Raw genomic sequence first — 16,331 nt, 5'->3', positions numbered from 1 at the left:
AGAGTCTACTGCTGTTACCGACATACCCACTAAGTAAACCAGACTACACTGGGGAAGCGAACCCGTAGGGGATGCTGCGGAGGCCACTGCCTACCCTGTGGGGGAGGAGTTTACGTGGAGAATACACATATGGACTGGCCAGCTGGGCAGTACACATATGGAGTCCCTTGGGATGGCTCCACCTGGGAAGAGGGAGACTCATCTGACAGGTGACAGCAGAGCTGGCTCTGCTAAGGGAAAAACATGGGCTCACCGTAGGGAGTTTGACCGTGGACAATACACATATGTGACCGCTCATGTAGAGGGATCGCAACATATGGAACCCAGCCAACAGACAACGTTAGTGACGGATGTTGGCCTGGCATCAGACACTCTGCAATGTCCGAGCCGAAGGGGGAGGCGGAGGATCTCGACAGGGTTCGCCAAGCGGGGAATGCGACTGGAGTCAAAGATGCACGTATCTGGCCCAGGGGGCGGGAGTGGCATTGCAAGCCGACACTTAGAGTGGGTTCAACGCGTCTACCAGCTGGTGGAAGTGAGTACACGGGAAGATACCGGCTCTACACGTGGGATATAGAATCTAGCGAACGTGTTGGGTGTCGCCCAGCCCGCAGCTCTACAGATATCTGTAAGTGAGGCGCCATGAGCCAGCGCCCAGGAAGAGGCCACTCCTCTGGTACTATCCAGTGGGCCATCCTCTGCTTGGAGACAGCCTTTCCCTTCTCCTGGCCTCTGTAACAGACAAAGAGCTGATCTGAGGTCCTGAAGCTTTGCGTTCTGTCTACGAACACACGCAGAGCGCGTCCCTGAGACCTTCTGACTTACACTTTCCAGTAAGTCGCAGGTAAAATTACTCGCAAATGGACCAGGACCCTCCGGCTGCAATTTCGAGGAACCGTGCTGGAAGCGCATGCGTTCTTACTCGGAAATGCACCGGGGGCGGCGCTGGTGCATTTCCCAGTAAGCCTGCTTTCTTCGCCTGCCCGGTGCACAGACTTACTCCGAAATGGACCCCCTCCTTCTTCCCCCCGCCTGCACTTTCCAGTAAGGCCACAAAATTACTCGGAATTGGCCTGTGCATACACGTTCGGCCCATCCGTAGGATGTTTGGGGATGCACGCCAGGCAGGACCCGCGCCCCGCCCGCATCCCAGTCCGCCCGACCGGGGCCTCCGCGGGGCGCCGCAGGCCGTTGCGGGCCGTTTCCCACCATTTCCCACCATTTAGGTCGGAAGGGGATGAATAGGCCTTCCCTGGACACCCCGACTCAACAATACCCCTGCTGGTGTACACACACTGACTATCACCCCAAAAATTCCCTTACCCCGGGAGTAAGGGAAAAACTGACAATAGACATCAAAATAAGTGGCAAGTGGGTGTACAAAGACAATCACCCTGTTCTCACACATCCTCCTGGTACAGTGGCCACTTAAACCTATGGTGAAATTTACACCAACTGACTAATGTCCCTAACCTTATTTAGGGCATTCCCTTACCCTTGCATCCAGGAATGGCCTATTTTGCACTCGGCGGACGGCCGTTCCAGGATGGGGACAGATAGTATGTTCCTGTACGGATTGCGAGCGCTAGGGGGCAGTGCGGAGTGTCCAAAAACGGCGGTACACGGCGTGCAAAATAGGCCGTTGCGACACCCTCGAGGAAGGTCACTTCCCTAAGGCAGAGAAAGTGTTTTAATGCTAGAAACACCGCCATCATCTCCAGCCGATTTATGTGCCAGGAGAGCAGATGGTCCTCCCATAAACCCTGAGCTGAATTACCACTCATGATCGCCCCCCAGCCCGTGAGGGAAGCATCTGTCGTAAGCATTACACGACGACCAGAAGTCCTCAGCAGGGGTCCCTGGGACAGGAACCAGGGATCTTTCCACATGACCAGAGCACGAAGGCATCGCCGCGTGACTTTGATCATGCAAAAGGGATTTCCCCTCTGAGAAAACCCCCTGGTCCTGAGCCACCACTGTAAGGGTCTCATGTGAAGAAGGCCAAAAGGTATGATGTTGGACGCAGCTGCCATCAGACCCAGCAGTTTCTGGAACTGCTTTACAGTGAGTGACTGGCCTAACTTCACCCCTTTCACGGCCGTGAGTATGGAACTCACACGAGCAGGAGACAGATGTGCCTGCATCATGGTGGAGTCCCAGACTACACCTAGATAATTGGTAGTCTGAGCCGGAACTAGCACACTCTTTTTGGCATTGAGCCTCAGCCCAAGCCTCTTCATGTGAGACAGAACAACATCTCAATGTTGAACTGCTATTTGCTCTGATTTGCTCTTAGAATCAACCAATCGTCGATGTAATTCAGTACGCGGATGCCCTGGAGTCTCAACAGAGCCAGAGCTACATCCACGCACTTTGTGAATGTGCGGGGTTATAATGATAGGCCAAACGGAAGAACCCTGTACTGGTAAGCTTCGCCCCCAAAAGCAAACCTGAGGAACTTCCTGTCAGAAGGATGGATGGACAGATGAAAGTACGCATCTTTCAGGTCTATTGCCACAAACCAGTCCTCGGACCTGATCTGTGGGATAATCTGTTTGAGTGTAAGCATCTTGAACTTGAGCTTTTGTATTGAATGATTTAACACACGTAAATCTATGATAGGACATAGTTCCCCATCCTTCTTTGGAACAATGAAGTAGCGGCTGTAAAAACCTGACAGCTTGCTGGGAGGAGGAACCCTTTCTATAGCTCCTTTTTGCAAGAGTGTCATAACCTCCTGTTCCATAACCTGCTCGGGGGTCACCACTGTGGGAAGAACCCCATTGAAGGGGAGGGTCGGCGGAGACCACTGTGCCCTGACGCACACTGGGTGGCAGGGTTGACAGACCGGTCCCCTGAGGGCGCCGAAGGGGAGCAGGGGACAGATATTATTTATAGGACAGATATTTTTTCCCGACTCCCTTCGGAGGGGGCCACCCTCATCGGTTCCTGACCTACAGATGTCAGGACCACTTCGAAGCCTTCCTCGCGATAATGATGGCCCGCAAGTCCGTCTTACCCTTTGAAGGCTTCTTTTGAGCGGACTGACCAGATCCCCAGGCTCTCTGCGGGGGAGCATGGGCGGCCACGCTCACTTTTGTTTTTGTGGTGTGCCGAGGAGCTCGTAGACGGCTGAGGCTGCTCCCGCTCATAAACCTCGGGGGGGATTTTTGACTGGCAGGGGAGGAACCTCTGAAATGCCGCAGATTGCTTTTTAGCCTCCTAGAACCTCTTGACGACTGATGTAAAAGCGTCGCCGAAGAGGCCCGCAGGAGATAGCGGCGCGTCCATAAGGGCAGCTTTATCTCGCTCCATTATGTCTGAGAGGTTCAGCCACAAGTGCCTCTCCGTGGCCACCAAGGCTGCCATAGACCGGCCTATTTCTTTGGCCGTCTCTTTGGTGGCACGGAGAGCCAGATCAGTTGCCATCCTGATCTCCTGGAGGCACTCAAAAGTGGCCTCCCCGCTTTCATCAATTTCCCCCTGCAGGTCAGCCTGGTATGCTTGGAGCAGCGACATGGTGTGTAAGCATGCCGCTGCCTAACCTGCTGCCGCATAAGCTTTGCCCACCAAGCTAGATGTGGTTTTCAGGGGCTTGGTGGGCAACGTTGGGGTCTTCAGCGACAATGCTGCCTCGGGTGAGAGATAGCCCGCAAGCATCTCTTCAACCCGGGGCATCGCCGCATTTCCGTGCTGCTTCATCCCCACAATGTTGCTATAGACAGAAGTCTGGGGGCTGAACACGCGATATTGCACTTGCCTTCTCCACGATCTCAACACCTCGGTGTGGAGATCGGGGAAGAAAGGCAGACGCCGACGCTGGGGTAGTGACTGAGTGGGCAGAAAGCGCTCATCCAGCTTACTCTTTGGTTTTGTCTCTGCCTGCTCTGCTGGCCAATCGATTTTTAATTTGGCAACAGCCCTGGTCACTACCTCCAGGAGCTCCTCGTATGCTGGGGAAGAGGATGGCGGGTCCTCTTCCCCAGTCTCGACACTCACCATATCAACCTCCTCGGAGGAAGAGAGGTGAAGCGTCGGTGCCTCTCTCTGGGGGGAAGAAACCGTGCTTCCGCCGCCTGAGAAGAGACACTGGGGCTGGCAGGTAAAGGGCGAGATAAGGCTGGGCCCATCTCAACCCCCTCTGCCAGCTGCATTTGCGAACTCCACGAATGAAGTCGGCGCTGTGCCTCGGCTACAGCGGGACCCGATCCACGGGGAACGCCAACCGGAGCACCCTCTTTATTATTAAAGAGTGCCCGGCGTGATCTCAAAACTCTGAGGGTGAGCTTTTCACATTGAACACAGACAGCTCCCTCGAGAGCTGCCTGTGCATGCTCAAACCCCAGGCAAACGACACACATTTCGTGTGTATCCCCGTCTGGAATGTATCTAATACAGGGATGAACACACTGCTTAAATCATCTGCCTTCCGCCATTTTTAACGTGTCTTATTTCACAAAATATATATATATGTTTGTGTGGTGCACTTAAACTCTTGTCCTCAGACGAAGAGATCTTGTCTTTGTGAAGCAATATAGCGAGGCAAACAACACCAAATAAGACACACAAGATAACATAGAGTGCTTGCTGAAGACACAGAAGCTGGCGTTCTCTGTATCCGGGTATGCTTTATATGCTTTTAGATACATGAGTGCTTCAGTGACGACATCACGCAGAAGGTTCCCAATGCGTTTCCACGCAGCGAACTGATTGGCTTGTTTAGTTTTGTCGCTTTTTTCGCATGACAAATGACATTACAGATAGTTAGCATTTAAAAACAGGCTCAAAATGAGTAAATGGTCTCTAAAACAGCTTAATTCAATTGAAACATGTGCATAAAGGCATGATGTGCATCATTTTCTTATAATATAATTCACATATTAAAGTGTGGCAATAAATTAAATATAAAAATAAAAATATAATAATAATAATACCTGTTTGAGGCAAGCAAATTGTGCTGTTATTTTATTTTATTTTATTTTTTTTATTTTTTTTAGTTTAAGTCAGGAATTGATAAACACAATTGAAATGCGCACGTCGTATTGAATACCCGATTCTTTGTAATTGATGAAAAGTGGCCCAGGTGGATGCTGTGTGTAAGAAAAGCCAACCAGCACTTATATTTTCTACAGAAGCTTTGTGGTTTTAACATGGAAAGTACTTTTATGAAAAAATTTATTTGTGTTTTATTGAATTTGTTTTTATTTGTGTGCTGTTAGCACCACTTTGAATGATTTGAATAATTTGTATAAAGCTAGGAGTCTGAGGAATGCAGAGTTAATTATGAGAGGATCTAGCCATCCCTTGCAGAAGGTTTTTAGGTTGCTTCCTTCTACTCATATATATTATCTGCCTTTTTGTCGGACGAATAGATTTAAAAATTCTTTTGTACCAGCTGCCATACTGTAATTTGTACCAACTGTGTGCGTGTTTGTTTTATTGACTGTATGTTTTTACTGCTGGCTGTGTAACAAAATGCCCCCTGGGGATAATAAAGTTTACCTCAATGATTTGCATTTTATGTTGTCATACTATTTAGAGTGTTTCACAATAAATAATGTCCACAAGTGGTGAACACTGAACCTCAGTTTGAAAACCCCTGATTTTTTGGATACAATAATTATAAATATTACATATTTAATATATGTAAAAATATGTAAAAATTATGTAATATATTACATAATATAAAGGTTGTTATCTATTATAGTTGTTGTATATTATAAAGATATAATTTAATAGAAGGATCTCAACAATTTACACTTGATGTTAAGGCATGGACATAGGTTGTATGTGACAGCTGCAGTTGCTGTCCCATAGACTTAACATTAAATATATCCTTGAGTTACTGTAAATTAATGTGCACTAATGAGAACACAAAGAGGAATTGGGTGGCCAGTGAACAAAAAAATCTATCAAAACTAAAGCTGTGGCCAGAACATTTACTTCAACAAGTACAAGTATTACATTGTTTTGTCTGAAAGCTCTCAAGAGACGAATCAATAGATATATTTAGACTTAAAGATGCAGATGTCTAATGATCTTTGCGTCATGAGAGAATAAGGACTTAAGCATTTATTACAGACTAGTTTAATTCAAAACAGCTCACAAGCGTTCAGACACTGTCATTGTTTGCTCTGGCTCTAAAATTTTTTAATTATTTAGACAAGTTTGTGATTCAAATATTATGCAGAAAGTTTAAATAATAATATATTTTCAACATTTGAAAATAGATATTAAATGTGTGAGATTACAGTATAGTAAGGTCCAATTTTGGTTATTTCTTAATAGTAATTTATATTTTCAGCCTGTGCAAAACAACAAATGCTAAGCTGCCATGAGTTTATCCCAGAATATCTCAATTGTTCATCCAGAACACTTTTTCGTTACTGGGCTTACAGATGCACCGAACAGCACTTATTTCTATATATTCTTATTTATCATATATTTTATTTCTGTAATTGGGAACTCGATAGTCCTTCTCATTATAGCTCTTCACCGGAGCCTGCACAGTCCAATGTACATTGGTGTGTTTAACTTGGCCTTGGCTGATATTGGTGAAACTAATGCACTGATCCCTAACATGATCAAGCTTTTTGTTTTTGACTCACATTACATCTCATACAATGATTGCATGGCAAACATGTTTTTTGTGAACTTCTTTATTACTGTGCAGACTTACACTCTTGTTGTTCTGGCATTTGATCGTTTCATTGCAATCTGTTTGCCACTAAGATATAATGCCATAGTGAATAATAAGTTCATGGCTATAGTGTTTTCAGTAATATGGGTATTTAACATCTGTATGGTAACAATGTCTACATCTATGATGACCAGACTTTCATTCTGTAAATCCAATGTGATAGACAGTTGGTTTTGTGACTATGACAGAATGATGAGGTTGCCATGCAATGACAGTAGCATTAATATGTATATAGCATTTGTCGTTGAAGCTTTTTTCCTTGTAGCACCACCCTTCATTATAGTCCTGTCATATCTGGGCATTTTTATTGCTTTATGTAAAATTACAACTTGGGAAGGACGTTTTAAAGCACTGAAGACCTGTGTTTCTCACCTTTTGGTAGTTGGATCATTCTTTCTTCCCATAATATCCAATATTACTACTGAAACTTCTGCTAATTCCAGGGTCATTAACGGAACTCTTTCATTAACTCTTCCACCAATGCTAAATCCCATCATTTATGTTTTAACCACAGCTAAAATCAAAGACTTAATCCGAAAAATGCTTAACAACAGATCTGCACCAATTAGAGCAAATGTTTCAAAATGGCTGTAATGATTGTCTATGTGATCTTCAATCACTGTGAATTAAATGATCTAAAATTACAACAATATGTACTTTATGGTTATTTTTAGATCCATTAAGTGGAAAATAAAAGTGTACAAACAGAAAATAAATTCAGTGTGCTAGATGTAGAGTGGACACATTAGAAGTATGTGTTGGTTAACAGCAGTGAAATGTTTATTTATTTATTTATGAATGAATCCATCTGATTTCAGGTGTGTGAAGTGTGTGTGTTTGTTCTTAGTTACTGACCCCAAGACAAAACAAACTGAAATGGCAAAATATTTAAGCAGGCAATTTGAATTATTTTGTTAAAATTTCTGTCAGAAATAACAAGAATACCAAAAAGCAAAACAAAACGTCTCAGTATGTAACCCTCGTTCCCTGAAGGATGGAATGGAGACGTACATCAGTAGTGACCGACGAATTGGGATATCGCTAGAGAGCCTTATCAGCTTCGAGTGAACTAAAACAGGCCAATGGAATTGGCATGCGATATTTGCATAAAGCTCAGCCACCAGTCGCACCAATTGGGATGGTGAAGGAGGCGAGCTTTATGCCGAGAGAGTCTACTGCTGTTACCGACATACCCACTAAGTAAACCAGACTACACTGGGGAAGCGAACCCGTAGGGGATGCTGCGGAGGCCACTGCCTACCCTGTGGGGGAGGAGTTTACGTGGAGAATACACATATGGACTGGCCAGCTGGGCAGTACACATATGGAGTCCCTTGGGATGGCTCCACCTGGGAAGAGGGAGACTCATCTGACAGGTGACAGCAGAGCTGGCTCTGCTAAGGAAAAAAACACGGGCTCACCGTAGGGAGTTTGACCGTGGACAATACACATATGGGACGGAACAGAGCAAAGCTAGAGCTGGGTCTGCCACCCCACTCTCATCCATCTCCCACTGCACCCTAAACCTAACTGTCTCACCCGTCAGGTTTTGACCAGTCCCTGAGACCTTCTGACTTACACTTTCCAGTAAGTCGCAGGCAAAATTACTCGCAAATGGACCAGGACCCTCCGGCTGCAATTTCGAGGAACCGTGCTGGAAGCGCATGCGTTCTTACTGGGAAATGCACCGGGGGCGGCGCTGGTGCATTTCCCAGTAAGCCTGCTTTCTTCGCCTGCCCGGTGCACAGACTTACTCCGAAATGGACCCCCTCCTTCTTCCCCCCGCCTGCACTTTCCAGTAGGGCCACAAAATTACTCGGAATTGGCCTGTGCATACACGTTCGGCCTATCCGACCAGGATCCGTAGGATGTTTGGGGATGCATGCCATGCGGGACCCACCAGGCCGTTTCGGGCCGTTTCCCACCATTTAGGTCAGAAGGGGATGAATAGGCCTTCCCTGGACACCCCGACTCAACAATGCCCCTGCTGGTGTACACACACTGACTATCACCCCAAAAATTCCCTTACCCTGGGAGAAAGGGAAAAACTGACAATAGACATCAAAATAAGTGGCAAGTGGGTGTACAAAGACAGTCACCCTGTTCTCACACATCCTCCTGGTACAGTGGTCACTTAAACCTATGGTGAAATTTACACCAACTGACTAATGTCTCTAACCTTATTTAGGGCATTCCCTTACCCTTGCATCCAGGAATGGCCTATTTTGCACTCGGCGGACGGCCGTTCCAGGACGCTGCGTGCCGCCCCCCTGAATGATTTTTTACGCGCCAGAAAGGGGACAGAAAGGACGTTCCTGTACGGGGCACCGACGCTAGGGGGCTACGTTGAGTGTCCACGAACAGCCGTACACGGAGAGCAAAATAGGCCGAAAGGGGACAGATAGTATGTTCCTGTACGGATTGCGAGCGCTAGGGGGCAGTGCGGAGTGTCCACAAACGGTGGTACACGGCGTGCAAAATAGGCCGTTGCGACACCCCCGAGGAAAGTCACTTCCCTAAGGCAGAGAAAGTGTTTTAATGCTAGAAACACCGCCATCATCTCCAGCCGATTTATGTGCTGATGGTCCTCCCATAAACCCTGAGCTGAATTACCACTCATGATCGCCCCCCAGCCCGTGAGGGAAGCATCTGTCGTAAGCATTACACAACGACCAGAAGTCCCCAGCAGGGGTCCCTGGGACAGGAACTAGGGATCTTTCCACATGACCAGAGCACGAAGGCATCGCCGCGTGACTTTGATCATGCAAAAGGGATTTCCCCTCTGAGAAAACCCCCTGGTCCTGAGCCACCACTGTAAGGGTCTCATGTGCAGAAGGCCAAAAGGTATGATGTTGGACTCAGCTGCCATCAGACCCAGCAGTTTCTGGAACTGCTTTACAGTGAGTGACTGGCCTAACTTCACCCCTTTCACGGCCGTGAGTATGGAACTCACACGAGCAGGAGACAGATGTGCCTGCATCACGGTGGAGTCCCAGACTACACCTAGATAATTGGTAGTCTGAGCCGGAACTAGCACATTCTTTTTGGCATTGAGCCTCAGCCCAAGCCTCTTCATGTGAGACAGAACAACATCTCGATGTTGAACTGCTATTTGCTCTGATTGAGTTAGAATCAACCAATCGTCGATGTAATTCAGTACGCGGATGCCCTGGAGTCTCAACAGAGCCAGAGCTACATCCACGCACTTCGTGAATGTGCGGGGTTATAATGATAGGCCAAACGGAAGAACCTTGTACTGGTAAGCTTTGCCCCCAAAAGCAAACCTGAGGAACTTCCTGACAGAAGGATGGATGGACAGATGAAAGTACGCATCTTTCAGGTCTATTGCCACAAACCAGTCCTCGGACCTGATCTGTGGGATAATCTGTTTGAGTGTAAGCATCTTGAACTTGAGCTTTTGTATTGAACGATTTAACACACGTAAATCTATGATAGGACGTAGTTCCCCATCCTTCTTTGGAACAATGAAGTAGCGGCTGTAAAAACCTGACAGCTTGCTGGGAGGAGGAACCCTTTCTATAGCTCCTTTTTGCAAGAGTGTCATAACCTTCTGTTCCTTAACCTGCTCGGGGGTCACCACTGTGGGAAGAACCCCATTGAATCTGGGCGGGCGAGACCCGAACTGAATTCTGTAACCCTTTTCTATGATGAGCAGCACCCATTTCGATATACCCAGTAGAAGTTTCCATTCTGCCATAAAATCAACTAAGGGAACCAGTCTCTCGAGACTGGCCTCTGGTGTTTTTTGAGCACTTGATTCGATGCTCTGAAGCGGCGTGCTGGCAGAAGACAATCGAATCAAGTGACCGGCCGTCCTCGGAGGGTCGGCGGAGACCGCTGTGCCCTGACGCACACTGGGTGGCAGGGTTGACAGACCGGTCCCATGAGGGCGCCGAAGGGTAGCGGGGGACAGATATATTTTTCCTGACTCCCTTCGCTGGGGGCCACCCTCATCGGTTCCTGACCCACAGATGTCAGGACCACTTCGAAGCCTTCCTCGCGATAATGATGGCCCGCAGGTCCGTCTTACCCTTGGAAGGCTTCTTTTGAGCGGACTGACCAGATCCCCAGGCTCTCTGCGGGGGAGCACGGGCGGCCACGCTCACTTTTTGTGGTGCGCCGAGGAGCTCGTAGACGGCTGAGGCTGCTCCCGCTCATAAACCTCGGGGGGAATTTTTGACCGGCAGGGGAGGAACCTCTGAAATGCCGCAGATTGCTTTTTAGCCTCCTAGAACCTCTCGACGACTGATGTAAAAGCGCCGCCGAAGAGGCCCGCAGGAGACAGCAGCGCGTCCATAAGGGCAGCTTTATCTCGCTTCATTATGTCTGAGAGGTTCAGCCACAAGTGCCTCTCTGTGGCCACCAAGGCTGCCATAGACCGGCCTATTTCTTTGGCCGTCTCTTTGGTGGCACAGAGAGCCAGATCAGTTGCCATCCTGATCTCCTGGATGCACTCAAAAGTGGCCTCCCCGCTTTCATCAATTTCCCCCAGCAGGTCAGCCTGGTATGCTTGGAGCAGCGGCATGGTGTGTAAGCATGCCGCTGCCTGACCTGCTGCCGCATAAGCTTTGCCCACCAAGCTAGATGTGGTTTTCAGGGGCTTGGTGGGCAACGTTGGGGTCTTCAGCGACAATGCTGCCTTGGGTGAGAGATAGCCCGCAAGCATCTCTTCAACCCGGGGCATCGCCGCATATCCGTGCTGCTTCATCCCCACAATGTTGCTATAGACAGAAGTCTGGAGGCTGAACACGCTATATTGCACTTGCCTTCTCCATGAACGCTGGGGTAGTGACCGAGTGGGCAGAAAGCGCTAATCCAGGTTACTCTTTGGTTTTGTCTCTGCCTGCTCTGCTGGCCAATCGATTTTTAATTTGGCAACAGCCCTGATCACTACCTCCAGGAGCTCCTCGTATGCTGGGGAAGAGGATGGCGGGTCCTCTTCCCCAGTCTCGACACTCACCATATCAACCCTCCTCGGAGGAAGAGAGGTGAAGCGTCGGTGCCTCTCTCTGGGGGGAAGAAACCGTACTTCCGCCGCCTGAGAAGAGACACTGGGGCTGGCAGGTAAAGGGCGAGATAAGGCTGGGCCCATCTCAACCCCCTCTGCCAGCTGCATTTGCGAACCCCACGAATGAAGTCGGCGCTGTGCCTCGGCAACAGCGGGACCCGATCCACGGGGAACGCCAACCTGGTCCGCGACGTCACCCGCCTCTGACGTCTCGCTACGCGATTGGTTAGATACATGAGTGCTTCAATGACGACATCACACAGAAGGTTCCCAATGCGTTTCCACGCAGCGTCGATAGTGCACGAAAGGGAACTGATTGGCTTGTTTAGTTTTGTCGCTTTTTTCACATGACAAATGACATTACAGATAGTTAGCATTTAAAAACAGGCTCAAAATGAGTAAATGGTCTCTAAAACAGCTAAATTCAATTGAAACATGTGCATAAAGGCCAAAAACTATTGAGTAGGGATGGAGTAATGAAGCCTCTTAAATCTTTAAAGCTTTTCTCTAAATGTTTCGGGAAAAGTTCCAAAGCATCAAGAGTGTCGAAAACGGTGCCATCTTGTGGCAAGTAAAATTTACAGCAGCCATAAACCTCAGTGCACAGCTCCGTTGTTTTATCCATTTAGCACAAACAAAAGCCTAAATGTGTTTAATTTTCTTATAATATAATTCACATATTAAAGTGTGGCAATAAATTAAATATAAAAATAAAAATATAATACTAATAATACCTACTGAGTTGTTTGAGGCAAGCAAATTGTGCTGTTATTTTATTGTTTTTTTTTTTTTTTTGTTTAGTTTAAGTCAGGAATTGATAAACACAATTGAAATGCGCACATCGTATTGAATACCCGATTCTTTGTAATTGATGAAAAGTGTCCCAGGTGGATGCTGTGTGTAAGAAAAGCCAACCAGCACTTATATTTTCTACAGAAGCTTTGTGGTTTTAACATGGAAAGTACTTTTATGAAAAAATTTATTTGTGTTTTATTGAATTCGTTTTCATTTGTGTGCTGTTAGCACCACTTTGAATGATTTGAATAATTTGTATAAAGCTAGGAGTCTGAGGAATGCCGAGTTAATTATGAGAGATTCAAGCCATCCCTTGCAGAAGGTTTTTAGGTTGCTTCCTTCTACTCATATATATTATCTGCCTTTTTGTCGGACGAATAGATTTAAAAATTATTTTGTACCAGCTGCCATACTGTAATTTGTACCAACTGTGTGTGTTTGTTTTATTGACTGTATATTTTTACTGCTGGCTGTGTAACAAAATGCCCCCTGGGGATAATAAAGTTTACCTCAATGATTTGCATTTTATGTTGTCATACTATTTAGAGTGTTTCACAATAAATAATGTCCACAAGTGGTAAACACTGAACTAGAGGTCTACAAAGAAGACCCGAGACCCGAGGACCCGGGACCCGACCCGGGACCCGTACGGGTTCGGGACTATATTTTAAATGGTCAGCCGGGTCCGGGTCGGGTCCTAATCTATTACTTCGGTTCCCGGGTCTGATTAACATTGTGTGTATACCCGAGCCGATTTGATTCAGAGATCACCCGGCCGTATTGGGAGTCAGTCAGCGCTGTGCGTGTTTTGTAACTTGCAAAGTATGAGCCGGGAAATAAGGTGAAAAAACACGAGTGACCCCAGCCATCAGAAGCAGAGCGGGCGGAGTTAATGCAAGCGAACGGTGATCATTGAGTTTTCCTATTCCTATCGTGTGCAACAGTAATGCAAACAAACTTCAAATCTCAAGAACTGCTTGTAGCCTTGCACATTCGCAAAAAAAATAACATTTAAATAACATAGCCTATTTCAAATCATTAACAAAATATGAACTATCACACGAATGTCGAATCTGTGACGCTTAAAGCGTATGTTTCAGGTTGCTCCAGCTAACGCGCATGTCTCATGCGAGCACACTTTCTTTCTCCTATTTTTATAATAACATTATGCCGTCTTGTTATATCTAAAGTTTTGGTCAGACTCGGCTCAGAAAGCACAGAAATGACCGCAAATAAGTAATGCTAACGTCAGCGGCCATGTCACTGAACAAGCAATCGTTATTATAGTTCAAAAGGGCAAACAGTCAAAGTTATTTTATTATGTGAGTTGAATCGAGTCTCGAGATACAACGAAATAATGCAAAACTGCAAAGTCGCATTGGTCACTTTTAAAGCTGGAATAATGAGTGGATTAAGCATTTCAATCGGCAAGAGAGGAATAACGGATGAACTTTCTTGGCAAGTGCATCACAGTCAGGTAACAAGAGAGAAAGCTATAGCCTATTAGGTAAGACAACACGTTTTATTTTCGCAACTTGTTTATTGACCTATTAATAGCAATTTGCTGAGGAATAGACATATGTGCCGATCGGGTCCAGACGGGTCCGGTCGGGTTCGGGTCCAGCTTAGACGGGTCTGGGTAGTACATTTATGGCATTTCTCGGTTCTGCACGGGTTCGGGTCCAACTTTCAGAATAATAGTCGGGCCGGGTCGGTTCCGTGTAGCACATTTACGGGTCTCTTCGGGTTCGGGTATGAACTTTTGGACCCGTGAAGACCTCTACACTGAACCTCAGTTTGAAAACCCCTGATTTTTTGGATACAATAATTATAAATATTACATATTATAGAGGTTGTTATCTATTATAGTTGTTGTATATTATAAAGATATAATTTAATAGAACTCCTCCCAGAGGATCTCAACAATTTACACTTGATGTTAAGGCATGGACATAGGTTGTATGTGACAGCTGCAGTTGCTGTCCCATAGACTTAACATTAAATATATCCTTGAGTTACTGTAAAATAATGTGCACTAATAAAAACACAAAGAGGAATTGGGTGGCCAGTGAACAAAAAAATCTATCAAAACTAAAGCTGTGGCCAGAACATTTACTTCAACAAGTACAAGTATTACATCATTGTATTGTCTAAAAGCTCTCAAGAGACGAATCAGTAGATATATTTAGACTCAATGACAGAGATGTCTAATGATCTTTGCGACATGAGAGAATAAGGACTTAAGCATTTATAAATATGAATATAAATTAAATATGGACTTTAATTCAAAGCAGCTCACAAGCGTTCAGACACTGTCATTGTTTGCTCTGGCTCTAAAACTTTTAGATTATTTAGACAAGTTTGTGATTCAAATATTATGCAGAAAGTTTAAATAACAATATATTTTCAACATTTGAAAATAGATATTAAATGTGTGAGATGTCAGTGGAGTAAGGTCAATATTTTGGTTATTTCTTCATAGTAATTTATATTTTCAGCCTGTGCAAAACAACAAACGCTAAGCTGCCATGAGTTTTTCCCAGAATATCTCAATTGTTCATCCAGAATACTTTTTCGTTACTGGGCTTACAGATGCACCGTACAGCACTTATTTCTATATATTCTTATTTATCATATATTTTATTTCTGTAATTGGGAACTTAATAGTCCTTCTCATTATAGCTCTTCACCGGAGCCTGCACAGTCCAATGTACATTTGTGTGTTTAACTTGGCCTTGGCTGATATTGGTGAAACTAATGCACTGATCCCTAACATGATGAAGCATTTTGTTTTTGACTCACAGTACATCTCATACAATGCTTGTTTGGCAAACATGTTTTTTGTGAGCTTCTTTGTTACTGTGCAGACTTACACTCTTGTTGTTCTGGCATTTGATCGTTTCATTGCAATCTGTTTGCCACTAAGATATAATGCCATAGTGAATAATAAGTTCATGGCTATAGTGTTTTCAGTAATATGGGTATTTAACACCTGTATGGTAACAATGACTACATCTATGATAACCACTCTTTCATTCTGTAAAACCAATGTGATAGACAGTTGGTATTGTGACTATGACAGATTGATGAGGATGCCATGCAATGACAGTAGCATTCATCAGATTATGGTATTCATCATTGAAGCTTTTTTCCTTGTAGCACCACCATTTATTATACTTCTGTCATACGTGGGCATTTTTCTTGCTTTATGTAAAATTACAACTTGGGAAGGACGTTTTAAAGCACTGAAGACCTGTGTATCTCACCTTTTGGTAGTTCTATCATTTTATCTTCCCATAATATCTAATATTGTTGTTGCATCTACTGCTAATGCCAAGATCATTAGCGGAACTCTTTCATTAACTCTTCCACCAATGCTAAATCCCATCATTTATGTTTTAACCACAGCTAAAATCAAAGACTTAATCCGAAAAATGTTTAAAAACAGATCTGCACCAATTAGAGCGAATGTTTCAAAATGACTGTAATGATCGTCTATGTGATCTTCAATCACTGTGAATTAAATGTTAATATCTATGTTAAAATCTAAAATTACAACAATGTGTATTTTATGGATATTTTTAGATCCATTAATTGGAAAATAAAAGTGTACAAACAGAAAATAAATTCAGTGTGCTAGATGTAGAGTGGACAAATTAGATGTATGTGTTGGTTAATAGCAGTGAAATGTTTATTTATTTATGAATTAATCCATCTGATTTCAAGTGTGTGAAGTGTATGTGTTTGTTTTGATGTTAAAATTTCTGTCAGGAATAACAAGAATACCAAAGAGCAGGTTTGATAAGG

General features: G+C 45.1%; 2 protein-coding genes across 2 annotated transcripts; both read left to right on the top strand.

The window, feature by feature from the left end:
• Window positions 1-6,301: 6,301 nt before the first annotated feature.
• LOC137004181 (olfactory receptor 1E16-like) lies at window positions 6,302-7,294 on the top strand. Its single transcript, XM_067364380.1, has one exon. The coding sequence runs from the start codon at window positions 6,335-6,337 to the stop codon at window positions 7,292-7,294; it is 960 nt and encodes a 319-aa protein (XP_067220481.1). The 5' UTR covers window positions 6,302-6,334.
• A 7,725-nt stretch (window positions 7,295-15,019) lies between these two features.
• LOC137004978 (olfactory receptor 1E16-like) lies at window positions 15,020-16,006 on the top strand. Its single transcript, XM_067365715.1, has one exon. The coding sequence runs from the start codon at window positions 15,053-15,055 to the stop codon at window positions 16,004-16,006; it is 954 nt and encodes a 317-aa protein (XP_067221816.1). The 5' UTR covers window positions 15,020-15,052.
• Window positions 16,007-16,331: the final 325 nt, after the last annotated feature.

This window comes from Chanodichthys erythropterus, chromosome 17 (assembly GCF_024489055.1).
Source record: "Chanodichthys erythropterus isolate Z2021 chromosome 17, ASM2448905v1, whole genome shotgun sequence".
Classification (NCBI taxonomy): Eukaryota; Metazoa; Chordata; class Actinopteri; order Cypriniformes; family Xenocyprididae; genus Chanodichthys; species Chanodichthys erythropterus.
This window is presented reverse-complemented; position numbering and strand designations above follow the sequence as displayed.

Excerpts from the sequence above, each read along its gene's own strand:
- LOC137004181 (XM_067364380.1), top strand. The coding sequence starts at position 6,335 with ATGAGTTTATCCCAGAATATCTCAATTGTTCATCCAGAACACTTTTTC.
- LOC137004978 (XM_067365715.1), top strand. The coding sequence starts at position 15,053 with ATGAGTTTTTCCCAGAATATCTCAATTGTTCATCCAGAATACTTTTTC.